At 44.1% G+C, this 23,353-nt stretch overlaps 1 protein-coding gene across 6 annotated transcripts in view; it reads right to left on the bottom strand.

The window, feature by feature from the left end:
- Nucleotides 1-22,920, bottom strand: part of CIITA (class II major histocompatibility complex transactivator) — an 89,615-nt gene extending 66,695 nt beyond the window's left edge. For 4 of the 6 annotated variants that reach the window (XR_012896117.2, XM_025183390.3, XM_014572276.4 and 1 more), the window contains exon 1: nucleotides 22,581-22,920. Coding sequence is in view for 4 of the 6 variants with exons in the window: in XM_025183390.3 (XP_025039175.2) it covers nucleotides 22,581-22,881 (301 nt within the window). In the remaining 2 variants the exon portion in view is untranslated. The other 2 variants (XM_075899297.2, XM_075899298.2) reach the window with 2 other exon arrangements.
- Nucleotides 22,921-23,353: the final 433 nt, after the last annotated feature.

Raw genomic sequence — 23,353 nt, 5'->3', positions numbered from 1 at the left:
TGGGGGAGATGGTTGGGAGATGCCCAGGTAATCTCTATGCCAGATTTTAACACTGAGAGGGAGGAAAGCGAAGTAAGAAAGGATATAGCTGGGGGTAGGAGAATGAACATGAGGAAGGGTGGGGTGGATACTAGTCTAGTAGGTCATATTGGAGGTACAACGTCCGTGCCAAATTGGGTAAAGAATGTGAATGAGGCCAAACAGCAAAAATTAAGATGTTTGTACACCAATGCGAGGAGCCTAGGTAACAAAAAGGAGGAACTAGAGTTATTGGTCCAGGAAGTGAAACTAGATATTATAGGAATAACAGAAACATGGTGGAATACTAGGCATGACTGGAGTACAGGTATTGAAGGGTATGTGCTGTTTAAGAAAGACAGAAATAAGGGTAAAGGTGGTGGAGTCGCATTGTATATCAAAGATGAGGTAGATTGTAAAGAAATAAAAAGTGATGGAATGGAGAAGACAGAGTCCATTTGGGCAAAAATCACATTGGGGAAGAAAACTATCAGATCCTCCCCTGGGATAGTGCTTGGGGTGTGTTATAGACCACCAGGATAGAGACATGGATAGAGACCTCTTTAATGTTTTTAATTAAGTAAATACTCATGGAAACTGTGTAATCATGGGAGATTTCAACTTTCCAGATATAGACTGGAGAACAAGTGCTAGTAATAATAATAGGGCTCAGATTTTCCTAGATGTGATAGCTGATGAATTCCTTCATCAAGTAGTTGCTGAACTAACAAGGGGGGATGCTATTTTAGATTTGGTTTTGGTGAGTAGCGAGGACCTCATAGATGAAATGGTTGTAGGAGACAACCTTGGCTTGAGTGATCATGAGCTAATTCAGTTTAAATTAAATGGAAGGATAAACAAAAATAAATCTGAGACTAGGGTTTTTTGATTTCAAAAGAGCTAACTTTAGTAAATTAAGGAAATTAGTTAGGGAAGTTGATTGGACTAAAGAAATTATGGATCTTAAAGTGGAGGAGGCCTTGAATTATTTTAAGTTAAAGTTGCAGAAGCTGTCAGAAGCCTGTATCCCTAAAACGGGAAAAAATTTATAGGCAGGTGTGTTAGACCAAGCTGAATGAGCAAGCATCTCAGAGAGGTGATTAAGAAAAAGCAGAAAGCATATAAGGAGTGGAAAATGGGAGGGATTAGTAAAGAAAACTACCTTATTGAGGTTAGAGCATGTAGGGATAAAGTGAGAGAGGCTAATAGTCAGGTAGAGTTGGACCTTGCAAAGGGAATTAAAACCAATAGTAAAAGGTTTTATAGCCATATAAATAGGAAAAAAAACAAAACAAAATAAAAGAAGTAGGACCGCTAATTACTAAGGATGGAGTGGAGGTTAAGGATAATCTAGGAATAGCCCAATATTTGAACAAATACTTTGCTTCAGTCTTTAATGAGGCTTATGAAGAGCTTGGGGATAATGGTAAATTAACAAATGGGACTAAAGATAAGGAGGTAGATATTACCATATCCAAGGTAAAAGCCAAATTTGAACAGCTTAATGGGAGTAAATCGGGGGGCCCAGATAATCTTTATCCAAGAATATTAAAGGAACTGGCACATGAACTTGCAAGTCCATTAGCAAAAATTTTTAATAAATCTCTAAACTCAGGGGTTGTACCATTTGACTGGAGAATTGCTAATATAGTTCCGATTTTTAAGAAAGGGAAAAAAAGCGACCCGGGTAACTATAGGCCTGTTAGTTTGACATCTGTAGTATGTAAGATCCTGGAAAAAATGTTGAAGGAGAAAGTAGTTAGAGATATTGAGGCTAATGGCAAATGGGACAAATTACAACATGGTTTTACAAAAGGTAGATCGTGCCAAACCAACCTGAACTCCTTTTTTGAGAAAGTAACAGATTTTTTAGATAAAGGAAATGCAGTGGATCTAATCTACCTCGACTTTAGTAAGGCATTTGATACAGTACAACATGGGGAATTATTGGTTAAATTGGAAAAGATAGGGATTAATATGAAAGTTGAGAGGTGGATAAGCAACTGGTTAAAGGGGAGACTACAGCGGGTCATATTGAAAGGTAAACTGTCAGGTTGGAGGAAGGTTACTAGCGGAGTTCCTCAGCGATCAGTTTTGGGGCCAATTTTATTTAATCTTTTTATTGCTGATCTTGGCACCAAAAGTAGAAGTGTTCTAATAAAATTTGCAGATGACACAAAGTTGGGAGGTATTGCCAATTCAGAAAAGGATCAGGATATCATACAGGAAGATCTGGATGATCTTGTAAATTGGAGTGATAGTAATAGGATGAAATTTAATAGTGAGAAATGTAAGGTTATGCATTTAGGGATTAATAACAAGAATTTTAGTTATAAGCTGGGGACACATCAGTTGGAAGTAACGGAGGAGGAGAAGGACCTCGGAGTCCTGGTTGATTATAGAATGACTATGAGCTGCCATTGTGACATGGCCGTGAAAAAGGCTAATACGATCTTGGGATGTATTAGGTGAGGTATTTCCAGTAGGGATAAGGAGGTGTTAGTGCCATTATACAAGGCATTGGTGAGACACCATTTGAAATACTGTGTGCAGTTCTGGTCTCCCATGTATAAGAAGGATGAATTCAAACTGGAACAGGTACAAAGAAGGGCCACTAGGATGATCCGAGGAATGGAAAACCTGTCTTATGAAAGGAGACTCAAGGAGCTTGGCTTGTTTACTTTAACCAAAAGAAGGTTGAGGGGGGACATGATTGCACTTTTTAAATATATTAGAGGGATAAATCCCAGGGAGGGAGGGGAATTATTTAAGTTTAATAATGTGGACACAAGAACAAATGGATATAAGCTGGCTAGTAGGAAGTTTAGACTTGAGATTAGACGAAGGTTTCTAACCATTAGAGGAGTGAGGTTCTGGAACGGCCTTCCAAGGGAAGTAGTGGGGGCAAAAGATCTATCTGGTTTCAAGATTAAACTAGATGGGTTTATGAAAGGGATGGTTTGATGAGATAACATGATCTTGGTAACTAATTGACCATTCATTCTCAGTGGTAAATAGGTCAATGGAGGGATGATAGGAGTTACTATAGGGAACTTTCTGGGTGTCTGGCTGATGAGTCTTGCCCACATGCTCAGGGTTTAGCTGATCGCCATATTTGGGGTCGGGAAGGAATTATCCTCCAGGGTAGATTGGCAGAGGCCCTGGAGGTTTTTCGCCTTCCTCTGTAGCATGGGGTACAGATCACAGCAGGAGGATTCTCTGCATCTTGGGGCCTTCAAAGTATTTGAAGGCTTCAATATCTGAGATATAGGTGAGAGGATTATTCTAGGAGGGGTGGGTGAGATTTTGTGGCTGCATGATCATAATGGTCCCTTCTGACCTTAAAGTCTAAAGTCTATGAGAAAGCTTTCTTGTTATCCTTCACATCCTTAGCCAGTCGCAATTCCATTTGCACTTTCGCCTTCCTGATAACCCCCCATCATTCTCGAGCTATACATTTTAAACTCCTCCCTGGTCATTTGTCCAAGTTTCTCCTTTTTGTAAGCTTCCTTTTTGTGCTTAAGTTCACCAAGGATTTCCCCTGTAAGCCAATCCAGTCTCCTACCAGGGTTAGGGTTAGGGTTAGGGTTTCTTTCTGTGCCTTCAATAAGGCTTCTTTAAAATATTGCCAGCTGTCCTGGCCTCCTTTCCCCTTCATGTTAGCATCCCAGGGGATTCTGCCCATCAGATCTCTGAGGGAGTCAAAATCTGCTTTTTTGAAGTCCAAGGTGTGTATTTTACTACTCTCTTTTCTTCCTTTGGTCAGGATCCTGAAATCTACCATCTCATGATCATTGCTTCCCAGGTTGTCACCCACCTGCACCTCCCCTATTAGTTCCTCCCTGTTTGTGAGCAGAAGGTCAAGCTGCGCACGGTCCCTGGTTGGATCCTTCGGCACTTGTGTCAAGAAGTTATCCCCAACATTCTCCAAAAACTTCCTGGATTGCCTGTTTACTGCTGTATAAGATTCCCAACAGATGTCAGGGTGATTAAAGTTCCCCACGAGAACCAGGGCCTGCGATCTGGAAGCTTCGCTCAGTTGTCCGAAGAAAGCCTCATCTACCTCATCCACCTGATTTGGTGGCCTGTACCAGACACCAACCACAACATCACTGCTGTTGTTTTTCTCCCTCTTTATACTGGAGTTCAGAGCAATCGAAGTGCTCTTTTACATATAGTGCTACTCCTCCTCCTTTTCTCCCCTGCCTGTTCTTCCTGTACAGTCTATACCCTTCCATGACAGCGCTCCAGTCATGCGAGTCATCCCACCAAGTCTCTGTTATCCCAATTAAATCATATTTCTTGGACTGGGCCAGGGCCTCCAGTTCTTCCTGTTTGTTGCCCAGGCTTCCCGCATTAGTGTACAAACACTTTAGGTAACCAGTTGATTGCCCTATCTTCTCCATTAGAAACATGGGTCCTCCTTTCTTGCTCCTTCCTCTCTGCATTTCTCCCCGGTATCCGACTTTCCCTCTCCCCTCAGGGTTTTGGTCACTGTCCCCCGATGAACCTAGTTTAAAGCCCTCCTCACTAGGTTTGCAAGCCTGCCCGCAAAGATGCTCCTTTCTCTCTTCGTTAGTTGGATCCCATCTCTTCCTAACAATCCTTATGCCCGTAACAGAGTCCCATGGTTGAAGAAACCAAAGCCCTCTCTGCGACACCACCTGCGCAACCACGCATTTACGTCCTCAATTCGACGATCCCTGCCCAGTCCTTTCCCTTCAACAGGGAGGATGAACGAGAACACCACTTGCACTCCAAATTCTTGGATCCTTCTTCCCAGTGCTACATAATACGCAGTCATAATACTCAAGGTCATTCTTGGCCGTATCATTAGTTCCCACGTGGAGAAGCAGGAAGGGGTAGCGATCTGAAGGTTTGATCAGCTTGGTAAGCCTCTCAGTGACATCCTGAATGTGAGCTCCCAGTATGCAGCACACCTCTCGAGATTCCAGGTCCGGACGGCAGAGGGATGGCTCAGTCGCTCTTAGGAGGGAGTCCCCGACCACCACCACCCGTCGTTTTCTTTTGGGGGTGGTGGCCGTGGAACCCCCATCCTTAGGACTGCGCATCCCATGCCTTCCAGTAGATGGTGTTCCCTTTTGGTTTCTTCCTTGTGAGATCCCTTCCAAAGCTTTCAGCACTGCAGAGCCTGTGGAGAGAGCTTGAAAGCGATTACTTACCTCTGTAGCATTGGGGGATTCCCATGTTGGCATTTTCCCCTTCTAGAAGTTACATGCTCCCAGTTCTCTTCTTGGTCACGTACTGCCCTCTCTGGCTTCTCTGCCTGCCATGCTTGAAGGATTAAACGCTGCCTTCTATCGAGGAAGTCTTCATCCTCTCTAATCAAGCATAGGGTCGACACTTGGGCCTCCAGTCCTCTAATTTTTTCTTCCAAAATGTCGACCAGCTTGCACTTTGTGCAGATTAAATCTGTTCTTTCTTCTGGGAGGAAGACAAACATGGCACACGCTGTGCAGGTAACAGCAGCAGACCCATCACCATCCATCGCTGCTGTCCTGTTCGCAAGCTCCTTGGTCGCTTGCCTACTGCCTTATAAAGCCCTGGAGTGCCTGAAAGTCCCTCCCCCTACCAAGGCTCAGCCAATCAGCAGAGGCTTCTAGAATTCAAACTTTAATTAGAAGCCAACAGTTTCCACCTGCCAATCACAGCCAATCACAGCACCTACCAATCATAGCCAATCACAGCACAAACTCCATCAAGGGGAGGGACAGGGCAAAGGGGAAGTGAAAAAAAAAGCCTCTCTCACAAACACAAGGGAAAAAAAACAAACAAAAACAAAAAAAGAACATACACCAACCCTCACTCACAAACACAAGCTCAGCACACAGCAAGAAATCCCCAAACACAACACACACTTCCCTCAAGAGTCCTGTATCTGCTTCTACTCTACCTGGAGAACTCCCTCTCTAAAGCTTCACTCAAAAACAGAGAAGGGGAAAAAAAACCCACCACCACCACACACCAACAAACACAATGCAGTGTTCACAGAAGAGGTAAACTCTTCAATGGCCAGGGAACAAATCCAAGTAAACAGATAATTTGATATTTTATCAATCTGCTGATCATACCCACACTAATCTCATATTTTCCAAAAAAACCTTCTAATTTATAACTAAGCATATGAAATTTAGACTAAAACTTTTTTTAAATTCCTCTAGAATCATAGAACCATAGAGCTGGAAGAGACCTCAGAAGGTCATCAAGTCCAGCCCCCTGCTCTAGGCAGGACCAATCCCAACTAAATCAACCTGGCTAGGGCTTTGTCAAGCTGAGACTTAAACACCTCTAGGGATGGAGACTCCACCACTTCCCTAGGTAACCCATTCCAGTGCTCCACCACCCTCCTAGTGAAATAGTTTTTCCTAATATCCAACCTGGACCTCTCCCACCACAACTTGAGACCATTGCTCCTTGTTCTGCCATCTGTTACTACTGAGAAGCCTTTCTCCATCCTCTTTGGAACCTCCTTTCAGGAAGTTGAAGGCTGCTATCAAATCCCCCCTCACTCTTCGCTTCTGCAGTCTAAACAACCCAACTCCCTCAGCCTCTCCTCATAGGTCATAGGTCTAAGCAGCTTCTGTGTAAAAAGACACAATTATATTGGGAATTGTCAAAACTGGAAGCATTAAATTGCTATTGCAGACATGCAATGTGTATTGTCTTCACTCTAGCGATGTAATGACTAATGTGTGTTTCATACTTTCTTGTTTCAACAGCAATTCAATACAGGGAAACATAGGTTGCCTGAGCAATAGAGTCATTGCCAGGGTGTCTGAGAAGATCTGTGATATTGATGAAATGGACCAAAAGGGCAAGTGACGGTTACTCTGCTGTGGTAAGTAACAAGGAGAGGTATTACAAGGCAGGGCTTCACATAAAAGGTGTATTGTGCTGATAAAGATTAGTGATGGAATAAAATTAGGTGCATAAGAACTGCCAGAATAGTTGAAAGGTACTAGCTATACTAACGTTGAGGGATGTTAAGGAATTATCAGTGGTACCAGGATTTAGAGATGTTCTGATCCCAGACTTGGAGAAACAGTAAGAAGCATCCTTTGAAGCAGCAGGGATGACCATAACTGGAGATGGGACAAGGGGCAGCAGGGTTCTGAGATGACACCAAACATTCTCTTTCACGGGTGCTTGACTGGCTGGTTCTTGCTCACTTGCTCAGGATCTGATTACCATATGTGGGATTGGGAAGGAATTTCCCCACAGGTCAGACTGGCAGTGACTTTAGGGGATTTTTGCCTTCCTCTGCAGTGTGGGAGTGCAGGACACTTTCCAAAATTATCTGAGTTTGTCTGTCTCAATCATTCTGCGGCCACTGCTGAAGCATAGAGCAGTGGGACACTTAGGACATGTCTGCACTAGGACTATATCTACACCGTGGAACTATTTTGGGATGCCTCTGATATCCCAAAATAGCTATTTCATGTCTTAAGAGCATACCCATTATATCGAAATATAACGGGCTCGCTATTCTGACGTCCCTGTAAACCTCATTGCATGAGGGTTAAGGGACATTTCAGAATAGCACTTTATTTAGAAATTACCTCAAAATAAGCTAAGCAATTTGAGTAGCACAATCTGCATAGCTTATTTCGAGGTAAGGGTGCTGTGTAGAGGCACCCTTGAAAATTATTTTGAAATAACTTATTTCAAAATAATAGCTCCCAAAATAACCTTTTTGAAATAAGCTTATTCCCCCAGGAAAGCAGGAGTACAGATTTTGAAATAATCAGCCTGTTATTTTGAAATAATTCCCTACTGTAGACCAGGGCTTAGGTTCCGCCTATTCTCTACTAGTGGCCCATACTAGTCTAGTGTCTTGTGAGCTGTACTACTTTAATCTAAAATTCCAGGAGCCTGGTTACACATGCAGGTGGTAGCACATGTAGACTGGTAGCATTACGTTGTCAGGCTAAATCTAATGGTCCCTTCTGGCTTTAAACTCCATGACTCATTTTGAATATACTGTTTACAATGAAAGCTGGCTTGGACTGAGGTTTTCCACTGAGTATATGAGAACTGTCTGTTGGAGGCTGATTAGTGTTAGTCTAACAAAGGCACCATGCAAGCAAATGAAATATAAAATTGTTACTCAAATAACAGTTAATACTTATTACAAACTGAAGTGTTCTTCATCCTCCAGGGCCAAACAAAGCAAAAGTACAAAAAGGGACAAATCTTTAGGCTTCACTTAGCCTGCTAGTCACTCCTATGGTTTGCTTCACTTCCCCCAAGCCACTCTCTGTTCCCGTTTAGAAGGGGAGTCACTTATTCACCATACCTCAAACAACTGTACTCCCATGTAGATTCTGGCAAAGGTCTCAGCAAGTTGCTTTAGCCAGCTGTTAGAGAAGTTAATCATTGCCTCACTTCCCTCAGAGTATAGGTCCCATTTCAGTTATTTACATGGGGGAGGGGTGTTTTATTTTTGCACCGTATACAGTCATTTTCAGGAGTTTTGGCAAGAAAGTGGTAGAGTTTGTGGAGATATTGATGCCACCAAATGATTATGTCTCTCTATGGACCATGAGTCTTGATCTACAGCTTTCTAACTTCTTCACAAATTAAATGACAATTGCTAGTTCTTACTGTGAGCTATACTACTAAATAGAATTTGTATCAGAGAAGAGTTATGCAAGAGTTGTTTTTGACCCGAAAAATTCCTGACTCTGTCCTGGCTCATGCCCCTTGCTTTAATCCCTTTGGTCACAATCCCTTCTCTCATTTAGAAAATCTGCTGGAGTTGTAAAACAATCATTTGGTGGAAGAGAGCTACATCAGACTCTCACTGCCCCTTTTGTCTTTGCACTTTCTTCCATGCCATTCTGCACACATGTATGCCCCCCTTGCGCTGAGCCACAAGACCATTACTCTCAGCCTTGTAAAACTGTTCATGCTACATAAATTATATCATTTGTTAAAGAAACAACAGCTTCTCCACAGCAAACTGTGATGTGGTGAGTTAAGGCACTAGCTTATTGACATTACGGGTCCTCATCCTATCTCGTTAAGTCAAGTCTGACATCAGTTGAGCAACTCCTCAAGGGAGGAATAGATAGGGATTGGTTTTTGCCTGTACTGGGAAATGCCTAGTATCAGTAGAAAAGAATAATACAGCCAACAGGTTATTTGATCAGTTACCTCATCCAAAAAGGATTACGGGGTAAGGAATTTAAAAAATTTGACCCCACTATCCTTTTCACCTCACCAGTCTGAATTGCTCTCACCCTGCTTTGCTACCTGGGGCCATACAGCTCACAGTAAGAACTGTAAGAACTAGCATGGGCTGCAGTCCACTGGCCTTACTGCCCATGCTGCGGGAGGCCAACAGAAGCAAATGCTTCCATTAGCTTCCCTTACTCTTTGAAAAAGGAGGAGTACGAGATGCCAGCAGGAGCTGCCCTCAGAATAGACCACTAAATTGAATGCCAGAAGATCCACCCTCTGGAGCATTGATCTTGCAGTAAGTATAGAGGGAGATCCCTTTCCAGCTAAGAAAGAGGGGTTATTTCTGGCTCAAGTAGATATACTCACACAAGCTTTAATGCAACACTGCTATTTTAGTCACTACTTTAATCAAAGCTAGAGAAGTCATGTCTGCCTGAGCCAGAAATTGCTTCTGGCTGCAGTGTAGACATAATCTCAGAAGGAGTGTTTTTAACAACACTGATGGCAAAGGCAGTTTGTACAATTCTTATTTTCTCCCACACAAACTTCCTACGCATCTACAACTGTTGAGCCAAGTTGCCCCAGGTCAGGGGCGGGGGGGCCTCTGGGCTCCCTGGAAAGCGTGAGGCATCATGCATAAGAGATGGGGTTGGGCCTACACAGAGAGAGAAAGAGTGCATGTGTGTGTGAGAGACACTTTGTGTGTGACAGATTGACTGTGACACAGATGGAGTGTGTGTGGCAAAGAAGTGGGAGAGTGTGTGCAGCAATGTGTCTGTGACAATGTGAGTGTGGCATAGACTGTGTGTGTGTGACAGTGACAGAGTGTGTGTGCTGTCTATGTTTCTGAGAGGAGCCACATTCTACCTCTTTAAGGGAAATCTGTCCCACTTTGTTGTCCCATCCCCCTTTGCTTCAGATTGGAGCAGCTCTGCTGATGGTGCCTCTCTGTCTAGGCCCTCTGTTTTGCAGAGATGGGGTACAGGGCAGGGGGACACCCTGACTTCAGCACTCCCCTCATTCCCCCCCCCCTTCCCTGCACACCTGCAGAAGAATCCTGGGAGCAGCTCAGCTGCAGGACAGAGCAAGTTGGGGAGGGACAACTGAACCGCTGCTGGCTGTAAGTATGCACTTCTAATAACCAGGGGTATGTTTACACTGCATCCCTAGTTCGAACTAGGGATGCAAATGGAGACAATCGAACTAGTTAATGAAGCGGGGATTTAAATATCCCGCGTTCCATTAACATGATCTCGCCGGTGTGCTAGTTCGAATCACAGCTGATTCGAACCAGGAAGTGCGCGCCGGGACGCGTTAGTTCGGACTAAAGCCCTTAGTCCGAACTAATGTTACTCCTCATTTTTTGAGGAGTAACATTAGTTCGGACTAAGGGCTTTAGTCCGAACTAACGCGTCCCGGCGCGCACTTCCTGGTTCGAATCAGCTGTGATTCGAACTAGCGCGCCGGCGAGATCATGTTAATGGAGCGCGGGATATTTAAATCCCCGCTTCATTAACTAGTTCGATTGTCTCCATTTGCATCCCTAGTTCGAACTAGGGATGCAGTGTAGACATACCCCAGCTGTGTGGGCCAGAGAAGTGCTTGGAGGGCCGAATCTGGCCCCAGGGCCTAAGTTTGCCCACTCCTGCCCCAGGTAACAATGGCTAGTAAGGAACTAGAAAATTAAATTTCTGATTTAAAAGACTGGGGGGCTGATCCCCCTGCTCACTATGCTTGCCAACCCCTCCAGCTGTTGAGGCCACACCAGCCCTGGCTTTCCCCTTTTCCCTGCCAGGCCGCTGAGGCTGTGCCAGCCCTGGGCTTTCTCCTCTCCCTGGGCCACCAGGGCCATGCCAGCCCTGGCTCTCCCTTCCCCTTTCCCCTCCAGAGCTACTGAGCTGCACCAGCCCCATCTCACCCCACCCTGCCCCTCCCCACTTCAAGGCCACTGAGGCCGCACAAGCCCTGGCTCTCCCCTTCCCTTCCCCTCCCCCTCCCTGAGCCACCAAGGCCACACCAGCCTCAGGCTTTTCCCTCCCTCCCACTCCCTGGGCCACCGAGACCACACTGGCCCTGGCTTTCCCCCCTATCCCACTCCCTGGGCCAAGAGTGCCACACCAGCCCTGCCCACCCCACTCTTTGAGCTGCCAAGGCTAAGCCAGTCCCGGCTCTCCCCTCTCCCCCATGGCCACCAGGAAGGGTCAGGCTGAGGCAGCTCTGGCCTCCCAGACACTGAGGAGGGGAGGACTGGGCTGGGGCTGCAACATGACAGCCCCAGCTCTCCATGTGGCCCCTGGGTAAGGCCAGGCTGGGAGTGGGTGGGGTTTGGCTCCTGTGGACGCAGGTGATGTGATGACATCATTCTGTTGTCCCATAGGAAATTTGTATGTATATATATAGAGGGGGGGAGGGATTTGCATAATCTTAAATTAAAGAAGGTTCAAGGGGATTTTCTTGCTGTTTCAGGGCATCCTACTGCACAACAGAAAACTTAGGGTTGGAAGGGAAGGGAGCGTCAGACATCATGCCAATAGCACTATGATAGCATGGTAGCAATAAGCCTTCCCCCCATACATTCTCTCTTGGGGTGATGGTGGGAGGGTGCTCCCCAGAGTGGAGAGTTCAGAGCTAAGATGAATGGGGCAGATCACATCTCTTGATAGTTATTGTTTGCTTGCATCTGCTGACAGTCTGTCTGGGACACTGGTTACCACATCCTCAAGGCCAAGCTTTTTCTAGTCCTCACAGTGGCAAAAAAAAGTTCACTCAAAGGAAAGCTGGGGTTCTGATCTCTTCATGGTCTGAAAACTTCTCTCAAGCTAGACATGCCCCTGTCTATGATGTAGGATTCCCTTACATTCAGTCTTTCATGCCCTGCTTCCAATCACCCTCTCCATTTGCCTTTCCCTGAGCCCAATTTCATGCCTCCAATCTATGCCCTGTCCCTCACAATGCTATAAACCCCCAAGAATTCACTATGTTAGACTCCTGTTTTGCCACATTTCCCTTCAGTTTCCAGCCTCCCAACACATGCCCCAACATACAGCTTGCTCTAGCAACTGTTGCAGCAAAGCCAGAAGCCAGAATGAAATAATGTTATTTTACCAGAAACTACTTATTTCAATTCCACAGAGGTAACGTCTACACAGCAGTGTTATTTCGGAATAATGGATGTTATTTTGAAATGACGTAGTTGGCATCTACACTACAAGCAGATATTTCAACATAATATCAAAATAATTTTGAGCTGGAGAACTTCTTCCTCTGACTCCTGTAACCCTCATTGTACAAGGAGTAAGGGAAGTCAGAGGAAGAATGTTCTTCCTTGGATTTCCTGCTGTGTAGACAGTGCCAAAAGCTGAAATGAGTTATTTTGACTTAAGCTACACAATTGATGTAGCTGAAGTTGAGTAGCTTATTTCGGCTTTAGCCCCGCTGTGTAGACATGCCCACAGAGTGCTGGGTAACAGCAATGGTACCAGCACTCCACTAATGATCCTTGCAACTAACTTTAATCATACTGCTAGAAAGACATTAATGGGACAAGTGCTAAACAAGAGCTACCAGATAAAGACAATAAAATCACTTAAAGAACCAGTGACAAGACTGGGGAAAAAGATAAATTCATTAATTGCACAAGTTTTAAGACTCTTGAGTTAATAACCCATTTGATATTGTTAGACTAATAAAAAAGATGGGACTTCCACAAATTTAAGGTCAGGAGGAGGCAGTATGATGATCCTAGCATAGCATCATGGATAACATAGGCCATAGATTTTCAAACAGTGCATTGAACTCTGCAACTTGAACTACAGCCTACATTTTAGAAAGACATTTTGTTTTCATTCAAAATCTTGGGCTACGTCTATACTGGCGCGTTCTCACGCAACACCTCTTGTGAAAGAGTTCTTCTGCAAAAACTCTTCCAGAAGAGAGCATCTACACTGGCATGTGCCTTTGCACAAGAGCTGTGCTTTTGCTCAAGAGAATCCATGCCAGTGTAGGTGCTCTCTTGCACAAGAAAGCTCTGATGGCCATTTTAACCATCGGGCTTTCTTGCACAAGAAATTCATGTTGCCTGTCTACACTGGCCTCTTGCGCAAGAACAGTTGCGCAAAAGGGCTTATTCCTGAGCAGGAGCATCAGAGTTCTGGTGCAAGAAGCCCTGATTTCATACATTAGAATGTCAGTTTACCTGTGCAAGAATACACAGCGAGTGTAGACAGGCAGCAAGTTTTTGCGCAAGAGCGGCCGCTTTTGCATGAGATCGTGCCAGTGTAGACACAGCCTTGAAGTGATGGAGGATTTACCATGTCCCTTACTAATCTCTCATTTGATGTTAATCAAATGAGAGGGCATGATTACACAGAGTTCTCTTCAAGGAGTAGGTAGACACTTCTCAGACTATCTGCTAAGGGTTTGCTTTCCACCTGTACTGCTCTGTGGATGGAAGCAGACTGGAGTCAGTTTGTGAAGGATAGTGCTTCCATGCTAGATGAGACAAGTTAGTAAAATGAAAGAAAAATGGTAAAGAAGCCATTTTGAGATCAGAGGGAAAGACCTGAGCTTTCAGTGGTCACAGATTAATTTATGAAAAGTGATTGATGAGCATGTAACAATTCACAGCAAACACTCACCTATGCACTGAATAAAACACCTCTCTTAGAAATGGAGGATAATAGCTACTGTCCCTCCTGTGCGTGTTATATGCATGCTACTGCCCATCATTATAAACATCTATGTTAAACAGAAGAGGCATTTCACACCATTTGGAAGATTATGACTGGTGTCAGTATGAAGCATAAAAAACATAGACAGAGACTGCTAATGAGTAATTGTGATATCTTATGCCATTAATCGGCACATGAGAATCTTAGGCCCTCCATGCAGGAGAGAATTAGAAAAAGGACACATTTAAGAGCAGCAAGTAAAACAAGTATGTTTTTTGTTGCCAGAAAATGAATACATAAAGGTTATTTAGCAGGCATGGTACAAAAGACACCTCATACCAGTGAGAAAGCCCAGCCTCTTGGCAGCAGCCTTTTCAGACAGCCTAGGACAAACTCAGCCCTCCAATCGTACTGGCACTCCCCACATTACAAGCTTTAATTCTCACAAGTCATACCCTTCACATTTGCCTGTACAGAAGCCTTCCTGGAACTGCTACTTTTACTTTTAACATTAATTTTCTCCAGAAAATCTGTAAGTTTCTCTAGTGCCCCCTTATCCACACCCTCTAATATTACAAGAAGTGTTCTATCAAGTTTTTGATCCAGCAACAATCTCTGACCACAAAGACAGAGGCATCATTAAATAGCCAGAAGTTCCTCATAGGCAAATGCAGCTCCACCTGCTCCTCAGTTTTCAAGCAATATGCACAAGGATACATAGAACCCACTGAGTAGCCTTTCACTAAAACCTCCTCAAGGAGAAACTGACCTGCAGAAACTATCCAGTTCCTGTTCGCTTTGTGCTTCTCTCTCAGGTGCAGAATCCAGAATTACTACCATTAGCTAGAGCTTGTGAAGAATGAAAGTAAGTGGAAGGAAAGAATCTTTCAAGGCAAATAAATAATAGCAGAAAGGAACAAGGCTGGAGTTAAATCAGTGTGGGGATTCCCAGAGAGAAAAGTAAGAGGAAGTCCCCCTTAAGTACAAATCACAGAATGAGAATCTGCGACCAAAAGCTGCAGTACAACCTCTCCTCCCTTGTGCTTTTCCATTCCTCTCCCAAAAATAATAAAATAAAATAAAACACAAGGGAAGGGGGAGAGCCTGTAACACGGTGATCAATTTTTATAAATGCTGATTTATAAGTCACAGTGGGAAGAAGTGATCTCTGACAGAGGAAAAAAAAAACCAAAAAACTAACACCCCTCACAACTTTTCCTAACCGGTTTACCAAGAAGTTTGAAACCAATTCCAATCCCATACAACTCAACTCTGTCCCAAAGTTGCAAATAAAGCATCAAAAGAATCAGTTAAGCAGCATGGGGAGCCTCCTTACCTTGCATCCCACCAGACAGTCACAACAACTTGTAACAATTAAAAGTGAAAGTACTTTTTAAAACCAGGCACCATGCCAGTTAGTTTAGAGTCATGCACATGCGTCTCCTGCTAACAAAGAACATGTACAAGTTCTTTGTCATGTATGAACCATGAATGTCATGTGGGCTATAACTGTAGTATTTAGGAGTCTATGTTAGCAGCCACCTGCTGGAATATGATTAAATTACATCATTGTATCTGATGGATTTCAGGCTCATCACAGCCAATAGAAGGATAAAAAACCACAACAATCAAGTTTGTGGGACATCGTCTTGAAATCTAGTCAAGTTAAAGAGTTAAAGGTGGTTTCAGAACTTACAACAGCCTCTGTTGCAGGATTTTTGCAATAATATTTTTCTATTCCCATAATTTTTGTTTCCTGTTCTTCTGTGTAAAAAACCAACCCGGATGGGAAACTGATAAGCCTTAAAGTACCAGTGCATAAATATTTTCTCCAACTAATGTTACAATAGTAAAATAGTATCTGTAACATGTAAATTTACAGGGAGTAATGTCATTTTTATGATGACTATGTCCCTTTATTGATTTGAATCATGTTCCCAAACTGCAAGTTCAATGGATTTTAGACTCCCAGTAGAGAGCAATTAGGTGCATCAGGGAGGAAGGCTTATTTCACCACATAAAGGATATTAAAAGCAGAGAGATGGGGCCATCTCTTGGATCTGCAGCACCAGTCCCCCTGCCTTCAGTATCTTCTTTAGCCAGCCAGCCAGCTGCAGGACTTGACCACCTTTCTTACACTTGACTAGTCAGGCACCCTAACCTAGCATCTCCTGCACTTGAAACTGAAGCCACCCCAGAGGAGCTCTCAGGGTAGTCATGACCCCTACTTCCTTTGAGTCCCAGCCCCGGGGGAATGTAGGGAGCCCACACGGTATTTGCACTGTAACTGTCAGCTGCTGCAGATCTCAATCAAATGCCTATAAGTATCTTCCACTTTCTAATTCAAGTAAACCCTCCCTCTCTGCACACAGATGTGTTAGATACAATTGTCCCAGGATGCTCTGCCCCTTCAAAGGCTGGGGCAGCCACGTTCAAGTATCAGACCTGCCCCTTCGGTTGCAGAGAAGTCACAGGAAGCAAGTGGACTCCTCTGGAAGTCCATGGGTCAAAGAGAAAGGCCCTGGAAGTTCCTGCAGCCTACTTTGTTTGTCAGTTTTGTGTTCAAATTAATGGGACCCTGAGGCAAGGTTTTGAATAAACTCTGGCTAGGGATACAGGCCAGCACTTTCCTACATGCTTCTGCTCTACACACCTTTGGAAGGAGATAAACATCCCAGTGCAACCACACTCTGCTGCTGCTGTTACAACTTCCTCAAAAACAGCTAATCCTTAATTTACAGCTGTGACTGTGTGGATGGAAGATAAAGAGAGAAGTTCCTTACACAGGAAACCACATAAAAAGCAACTCCTGGGCAAAGATCAGAAGCTGAGAGAAAAACATGAATATTACAAGGATGAACTGAGAACTGAAGCACTTAATAATCAAATGATATTGCAGTGAACTGCTCAAGCTAATGGTAATTTATTGTTGTTTGCATGCCCTATGCTGCCATATTTTGATAAAAAGCAATATGCATTCAGAAAAGCAGAAGGGCGTTTCTGAGATCAGATTAATAGTCAGCCAGTCTGGGAATGGTTTTGTGTTTAAGGCACTGAACTGGAATCAGGAGATTGTGACAGAGCTAGGAACTGAATTCCAAACTTCCCAAGTAATCATAAGCAAATTGCTCATCATGTGCTTCAATTCCCCCACATGTAAAATGGGGATAATGCTACCGTACTGCATAGGATGGTGGAGGATGATAAATCTGTTAGCACTAGAGATGCTTGGATGCCATGGTGAGGGGTATCACCAGGATTTAGAAGGATTCTATCAACAGTGGCCAGCACCAGCACTTCAGAGAAAGGAATCAGACCTCTATAGTGGTCAGTTGTGTGATAACATGTCCATGGGGGGAGTATGGTCCTCAGACAGTGTGTGTGGGGGTTGTCATACATCCTGAAAAAGAAAGGGTTCTCTCCCTTATAAATGTATCTTGACTAGTATAAATGTAGAGATTTTTCTCGGTTTGAAATTATCTAATCCTATTAAAACTTTCCCACTAATGTCTGGTCAATGAGTTCCAAAGGGCAATTTAAATTAAAAATGATTTTTATCAATCTGAAATTTGTTACTTTTCAGTTTTATTAAGTCTTCCGTTTTATTTAAATTATCAAATCAACAATGAATGTCCAATAAAAGAATGTCAAAAATAATACAGCATTATATCAACTCTTATTCAGCTGTTGTTTAACCATCCTAATCATTTAAATCCAGAGGGAATTCCTTTCATGTCTAATTTTTCCCCTTCTCCTCTGTGCCCTTATCTTCTATGATTGCTCCTTTTACTTCCCTGGAAAATTAGTAAGCTCATAACTTTCTGTTTCAGACATACTCCTAAAACACTTTTCTAACTAGGTTTTGTGAATTCTGCTCTTAGCTCTCTTAATCTCTCTTAGGGCATGTCTACACAGCAGGAGGTCCGAGGCTGGGGCCGGTTTGCTCCACTTTCTACTAATGTGATGAGTGTGGGGGAGGTACTAGAGGCACCCCTTGTTGAGAACCACTAGTCTACACTGCCACTTTTGCCGATGAAACTTTTGTTGGTCATGGGTGTATAAAAAAGCCACACTCCTCTGACTGACAAAAGTTTCATTGGCAAAAGTACAGGTGCAGACAGTTCTGTTGGCAGGAGCAACTATCTTGTGGTCATAGCTAGTGCCTCTCATTTGAGGTCGTATCATTATGCTGGCAGGAGAGTGCTCTCCTGTCAACAAAAAATGACTAGGTGGGAGACCTAACAGCAGCAAAGTTGTAGCAGTAGCTGTGCTGCTGCAGGGTCTGTAAGTTAGACATAGCCTAACTGATGAAGCTTTTGGCTCTTGAGGCCCTGTGATGGATAGGAGTGCTGGCCAGCATTCAGGGTATGTCTAGACTACATGGCTCCGTCGACTGAGCCATGTAGTCTAGATGTACCCTCAGTGACTAAAGAGTTAAACTCAGGTAGCTAGGAGGTGTTTGCAGGGAGCCAGGAGAGCCAATGGGAGAGGGTGTTGGGATTTAAATTGGAATATATACCTGCCTTCTGTTTTCTTTGGGTGAGTTTTAAGTTTGGAGCTGGGGGAACAAGATGAATTACCATGCCTACAAAGAATACTGGGCATGAGAATGGACTGGACCTTTAAACATGAATGCATGAGTAAATAGAAATGTCTGTTTAGATGCAATCAGCTTATTTTCTTTCTTTTGTTGCTTGGTTAAACTCTTTTGTGCTGAGTCTGTGTCCCCCTCCACACTGTAATTAAGTTGAATCCCAGAGATACAATCTGTTCTTTTCTCAGTTGCTTTATAAGACTTAGCAACCAAATTTGCTTTACCAAGTACAGGAAGTCCCCGAGTTACGCGGATCCGACTTATATCGGATCCGCAGTTACGAACGGGGATTTTCTCGCCCCGGAGGATGGGAGCGGCGGGACGCCCGGTCCTGCCGCCCCCGTCCTCCGGGGCGAGAAAAGCTGCTCTGCATCTCCCTGGTCTGCTGGGGGGGGGGGGGGGGGGGAAGGAGAGGAGACAGATCAGCTTCCAGATCAGTGCCGCGATCCCGCCCGGGTCCCCCGCGGCTTTGCTCAGCGTCTCCCTGGTCTGCAGCGGCTGAATCAGGACACCTGAGGCAGAGCAGCTGGGGTGCTGCTGGGTTGGTCCAGTAGTGCCGAGGAGCGGCGGCGCTACTGGACCAACCCAGCAGCACCCCAGCTGCTCTGCCCCAGGCGTCCCCAAGTCAGCCGTTGCTGAAACTGACCAGGGGCTGACTACAGGAAGCCCCTGCCCCGGGCTTCCTGGAATCAGCCGCTGATCAGTTTCAGCAGCAGCTGACTTGGGGATGCCTGAGGTTCTTAAGTTGAATCTATATGTAAGTCGAAACTGGCGTCCAGATTCAGCCGCTGTTGAAACTGATCAGTTTCAGCAGCGGCTGAATCTGGACGCCAGTTCCGACTTACATACAGATTCAACTTAAGAACAAACCTACAGTCCCTATCTTGTACGTAACCCGGGGACTGCCTGTATATCTTTTGTTTTGTAATAAAAATCACCTTTTTTAAGGCTATGATTTGATTCTTGTGTCCTGGACGGTAACAGGAGGTCTGAATATGTATGCCTAAGACTGAGGGGTCAGCTATCAGAGATTACAGTTTGTTTGTCCCAAGCTTTCTTCTGTTAGAAGTTGGAAGTTCCCAAATGCTTCTTCCTGGGTTCAAGAAGAAAGGGTTTTTTTCTCAGTTGGGTGGTGGCACAAAGAATTTTACTCCCACCTACCTCATCAGTAGAGCTGTGCAGCAGCTCTCAGCTTCCACGATGTGGAAGGGAAGCTGGTGGTGGTGGACAGGAAAGTGGGGGACCAGGGTCATGTGGCAGCTGCTGGAGTGGTGGCTGGAGCCAAGGCAGGGCCCCATAGTGGCAGCCAGAGCTGGGGGTCACGTGGTGACAGGCAGAGCTGAGCCCAGGGCTGGGGCTGGAGCCTAGTGGTGGCAGCCAGAGCTGGGGCCACATGGCAGTGGCCAGAGCCAGGGGCCACATGACAGCAGGCAGAGCTGGGCTTGGAACTAGGAATCGTGTGCCAGCAGCCAGAGCTGGGGGCCCACGTGGACTTGCATAGCTCAATGTAAGAGTGGGACTAGTGCCCATGGGAATATACTTGTGGGGAAAAAGTGGCTTATTACTTTCTTGGTGAGGGCAGTGCTTGTGTGAGGTATGGGCTTGACTGTCATGTAATACAAGACAGAATGACATGATGAAAAAGGAATTTGGTTGTGTGGGGGTGAGGTAAAATGGATGTACACAGATGGAATGTACTGAAATGTAGCTCTAGCTAAATAGAGGAATACTGTTTTCTTATTAGTGCTTAATGGTATAGTGTGATGAGCAATACACTTTCTTAAAAATATTACATCCTTTATTTATAAACATGTCTTAAAACAGTGTAACATACACAGCATTCAGCATTGCAAAGCCAGACCCCCCCAAAAAAGAGCATGAAATAGTTGATACACAATATAAACCCTCTATTGCTACACCACAATGACTCGACCTTCTGTTTTTCCTTCTTTACACATTACACACATACACTTAACAGCCTAAAGAGGTGGGGGAGGGGGGGGGGGGAAGGAAAGGTCTCCATCTGAGAGAGTTTGAAGAAGGAAGACTGCACAGGATTTAGTTGCCTGGCCCAGCCACTCATGAGTCCTGAATTCATAAACCATCCTGTCACAGAACTGTCCAAGTTCCTGCTGGACTGCATGTGCACTCCGGCATAAAGTAAATAATATTATTTGTCACCTTTCTTAATAAAAATAATGTAGAATAGACATTCAAGCTTTGAAGAATGCTTATGAGTTGATCAGACCAGACAAGGGAAATCTGCACTTGATTCATCAAAGAGTATTAGCTCTGATTTATATCTTGTGTGCAGTACAAACATTCCAGGTAGCTACATTTTCTGAGTTGGCTATTTATCTGTAATATATAGAAAGAATTGTCCAAATAAAAAGAACTGAGGGCAGTGGTGGGGAGACACTGGGTTGACTTCACCTCTGATCCAAAATAAAATATGGCCCTCAGACACAATGTGAATGGGGAGAAATATTCAATAAGTTGTTGTCTAGGTGTGCAATAGAGAGTTTATCCTACACAAGCTCAGAAATATTACTCTGATGAAAGGCCAATTAACATGGTTCTCCGAAAGAAGAGACAGATTTAATTGAGGAGGAAGCCCAGCCACGGAAGAGTCTAGTAGAGGACTATAAGAGGAAGTTGGCTACTGAAATATTTGCATGTGCACTCTGGACTTGCAATATTATTTTTTTTATTTGACTTCATATTATACAAACATTTAAAGTTGTGAACCTTGTTAATTATCCCTTGTTTTGGTATTCTTTCTTCCTTAGCATTTAAAAAAAATAAATAACAGATATGTGTTACTAACTTGAGTGACATGGTGTCACACATCTGAACAGGCACACATGACCTCAATATTGGTGCACAAGACAAAACTCATTCCACTCCTGGATAGAGAATCTTAGACGGAACACTGGAAGCCTATCTCCCAAGGCCAGGGAATCTGTGACCGTGGGGAACTTTTAAGCAGAAGCCTATAGAGGCAAGATATTTTTAAGGTCTCTTGTGAGCCCCCACCTTCTGCACACTAAGGGTACTTCTAAACTACATGGCTCCATTGATGGAGCCGTGTAGATTAGTTTACTCAAAAAAGGGAAATGGGAAAGCTGATTAGCTGATTGTTGGCACAGTGCGGCAGTCTAGACGGGAGTCTACTGACCCCAGGACCGTTCATCGGCAGATTCTGTAAGCCTCGTTTTACGAGGCATAAAGGATCTGCCAACGAAGGGTTCTGGGGTCGGCAGATCCCATCTAGACTGCTGTGCTGAGCTGACAATCAGCTGATTGGTACAGCGCGGCGGTCATTTTGATTTAAATGAAGCAGTGATTATTTAAATTGCCGCCTCATTTCCCTTTGCCGTCCTGCCTAATCTACATGGCTCCATCGATGGAGCCATGTAGTTTAGACACACCCCAAGTGTCAGAATGGGAAACAGCCTGTATCAGAGGCAGCAGCACGGGTGGCAAGTGAGAGCTGATCTGCGTGGGGAGCCGATTTTTAAACACAGGCAGCAGTGCAGGGCAGCAGGGGGCTCTCTGGGGGTGGTTCTGGAACCCAAGAGCACGCTGGCTGTCAGCCCAATGTTGGGGGAGGAGGGAAGCATTTTAATAACTATGTAACCACTAAGAATTGTTGCTGTTACATGATTACTAAAATAACCGATTTCTAACATCTCTAGTCTAGACACTTCAGGAGATGGAGCTTGCACCATGTGACCAAGTCATCATCACTGCAAATGCTCCTGAGACTAGTGACAGTCTGTTTCAGACTCATATTCCCAATCATAGTCTCCAGTATCTCCTTTCTATTCCCACTGCACAGACTCTTATCCTGCAAAGGCAGCACAAATGAAATGTTTTCAATAGATCTTAAATTGTCATCTGCTTAGCTGCTCTCAGGACGGTTTATTTTTAAAAACTCAAGATATTGTCACATGGTGGTTCTGTCTCTCTACTACATCCATTATGTTACTATGCACATCAACATCACTGTACCAAATCAAAAAGCCATACCACAAAGGGGAGAAGATTTGAAAAGCATTGGTGAATAAATGTAAAATGAAAAGCAAACTTACCAGCTATACCCCTGTTCAGAGATGGCTCATGATCTGTGATGTCTTGTGGCATATTACTGTATAGTTTTAAACAATGGAGAGGAACTAAGGTGTTCAAACACAAATCCCATTTTTCCACAAGTGTTAGAGAGATCTTCCTTGCTAGGTCTTCTCTGTCTTTTTCCTGGAGTAAGTTCTGATGATATTCCTTGGATATAACATCACCCTCCAACATGCAGCTGAGCAATGCATGGACATCAGAAGTTGTGCCACTGGAGAGAATTTCCCTGACTCCAGGCAGGATCTTTTTGAAGAGATTCATATCTGCAGTCTGAAATGTTTTAAAGAGATTTCAGTCAAGATCACAACTGGTCAAATAAAATAAATCTACTCAGTCAGCATCAAAAAAAGATGAAGTGAAATTTTTTAACACAATACTTTGGTTTGTGTCATTTGTTGAGGTGTTTCCTCATTTGATTAAAGTTATGATTCAAGATTCCAAGAAACCACTTCTTGATGCAGTCACAACTATTGCAGTGAATTTTGTGTTTCCAAAACATTTTCAGTCAGTTTTACAGGTCACATTGTATTCATGAATTAAGAAGAGATATTAACATGGGACTACTTGATAATGAGGATGTAAGCCAGGGGTCTGAAGGACTGCTTGCAATGGAGCCAGCTGAAGTTGTTTAGCCCTGCAAGATAATTAACTGTTGATATGTAAATACAGCTCATGCTGGGATGGGAAAGGAATCCGGGGTGTGGTTATGTAAATCCAATTCAGCCAGGGCTGA

Source organism: Pelodiscus sinensis, chromosome 15 (assembly GCF_052426305.1).
Source record: "Pelodiscus sinensis isolate ZL-2025 chromosome 15, ASM5242630v1, whole genome shotgun sequence".
Taxonomy (NCBI): Eukaryota; Metazoa; Chordata; order Testudines; family Trionychidae; genus Pelodiscus; species Pelodiscus sinensis.
Note: the sequence above shows the minus strand (reverse complement) of the source record. Positions and strands in the feature narration are given on the sequence as shown.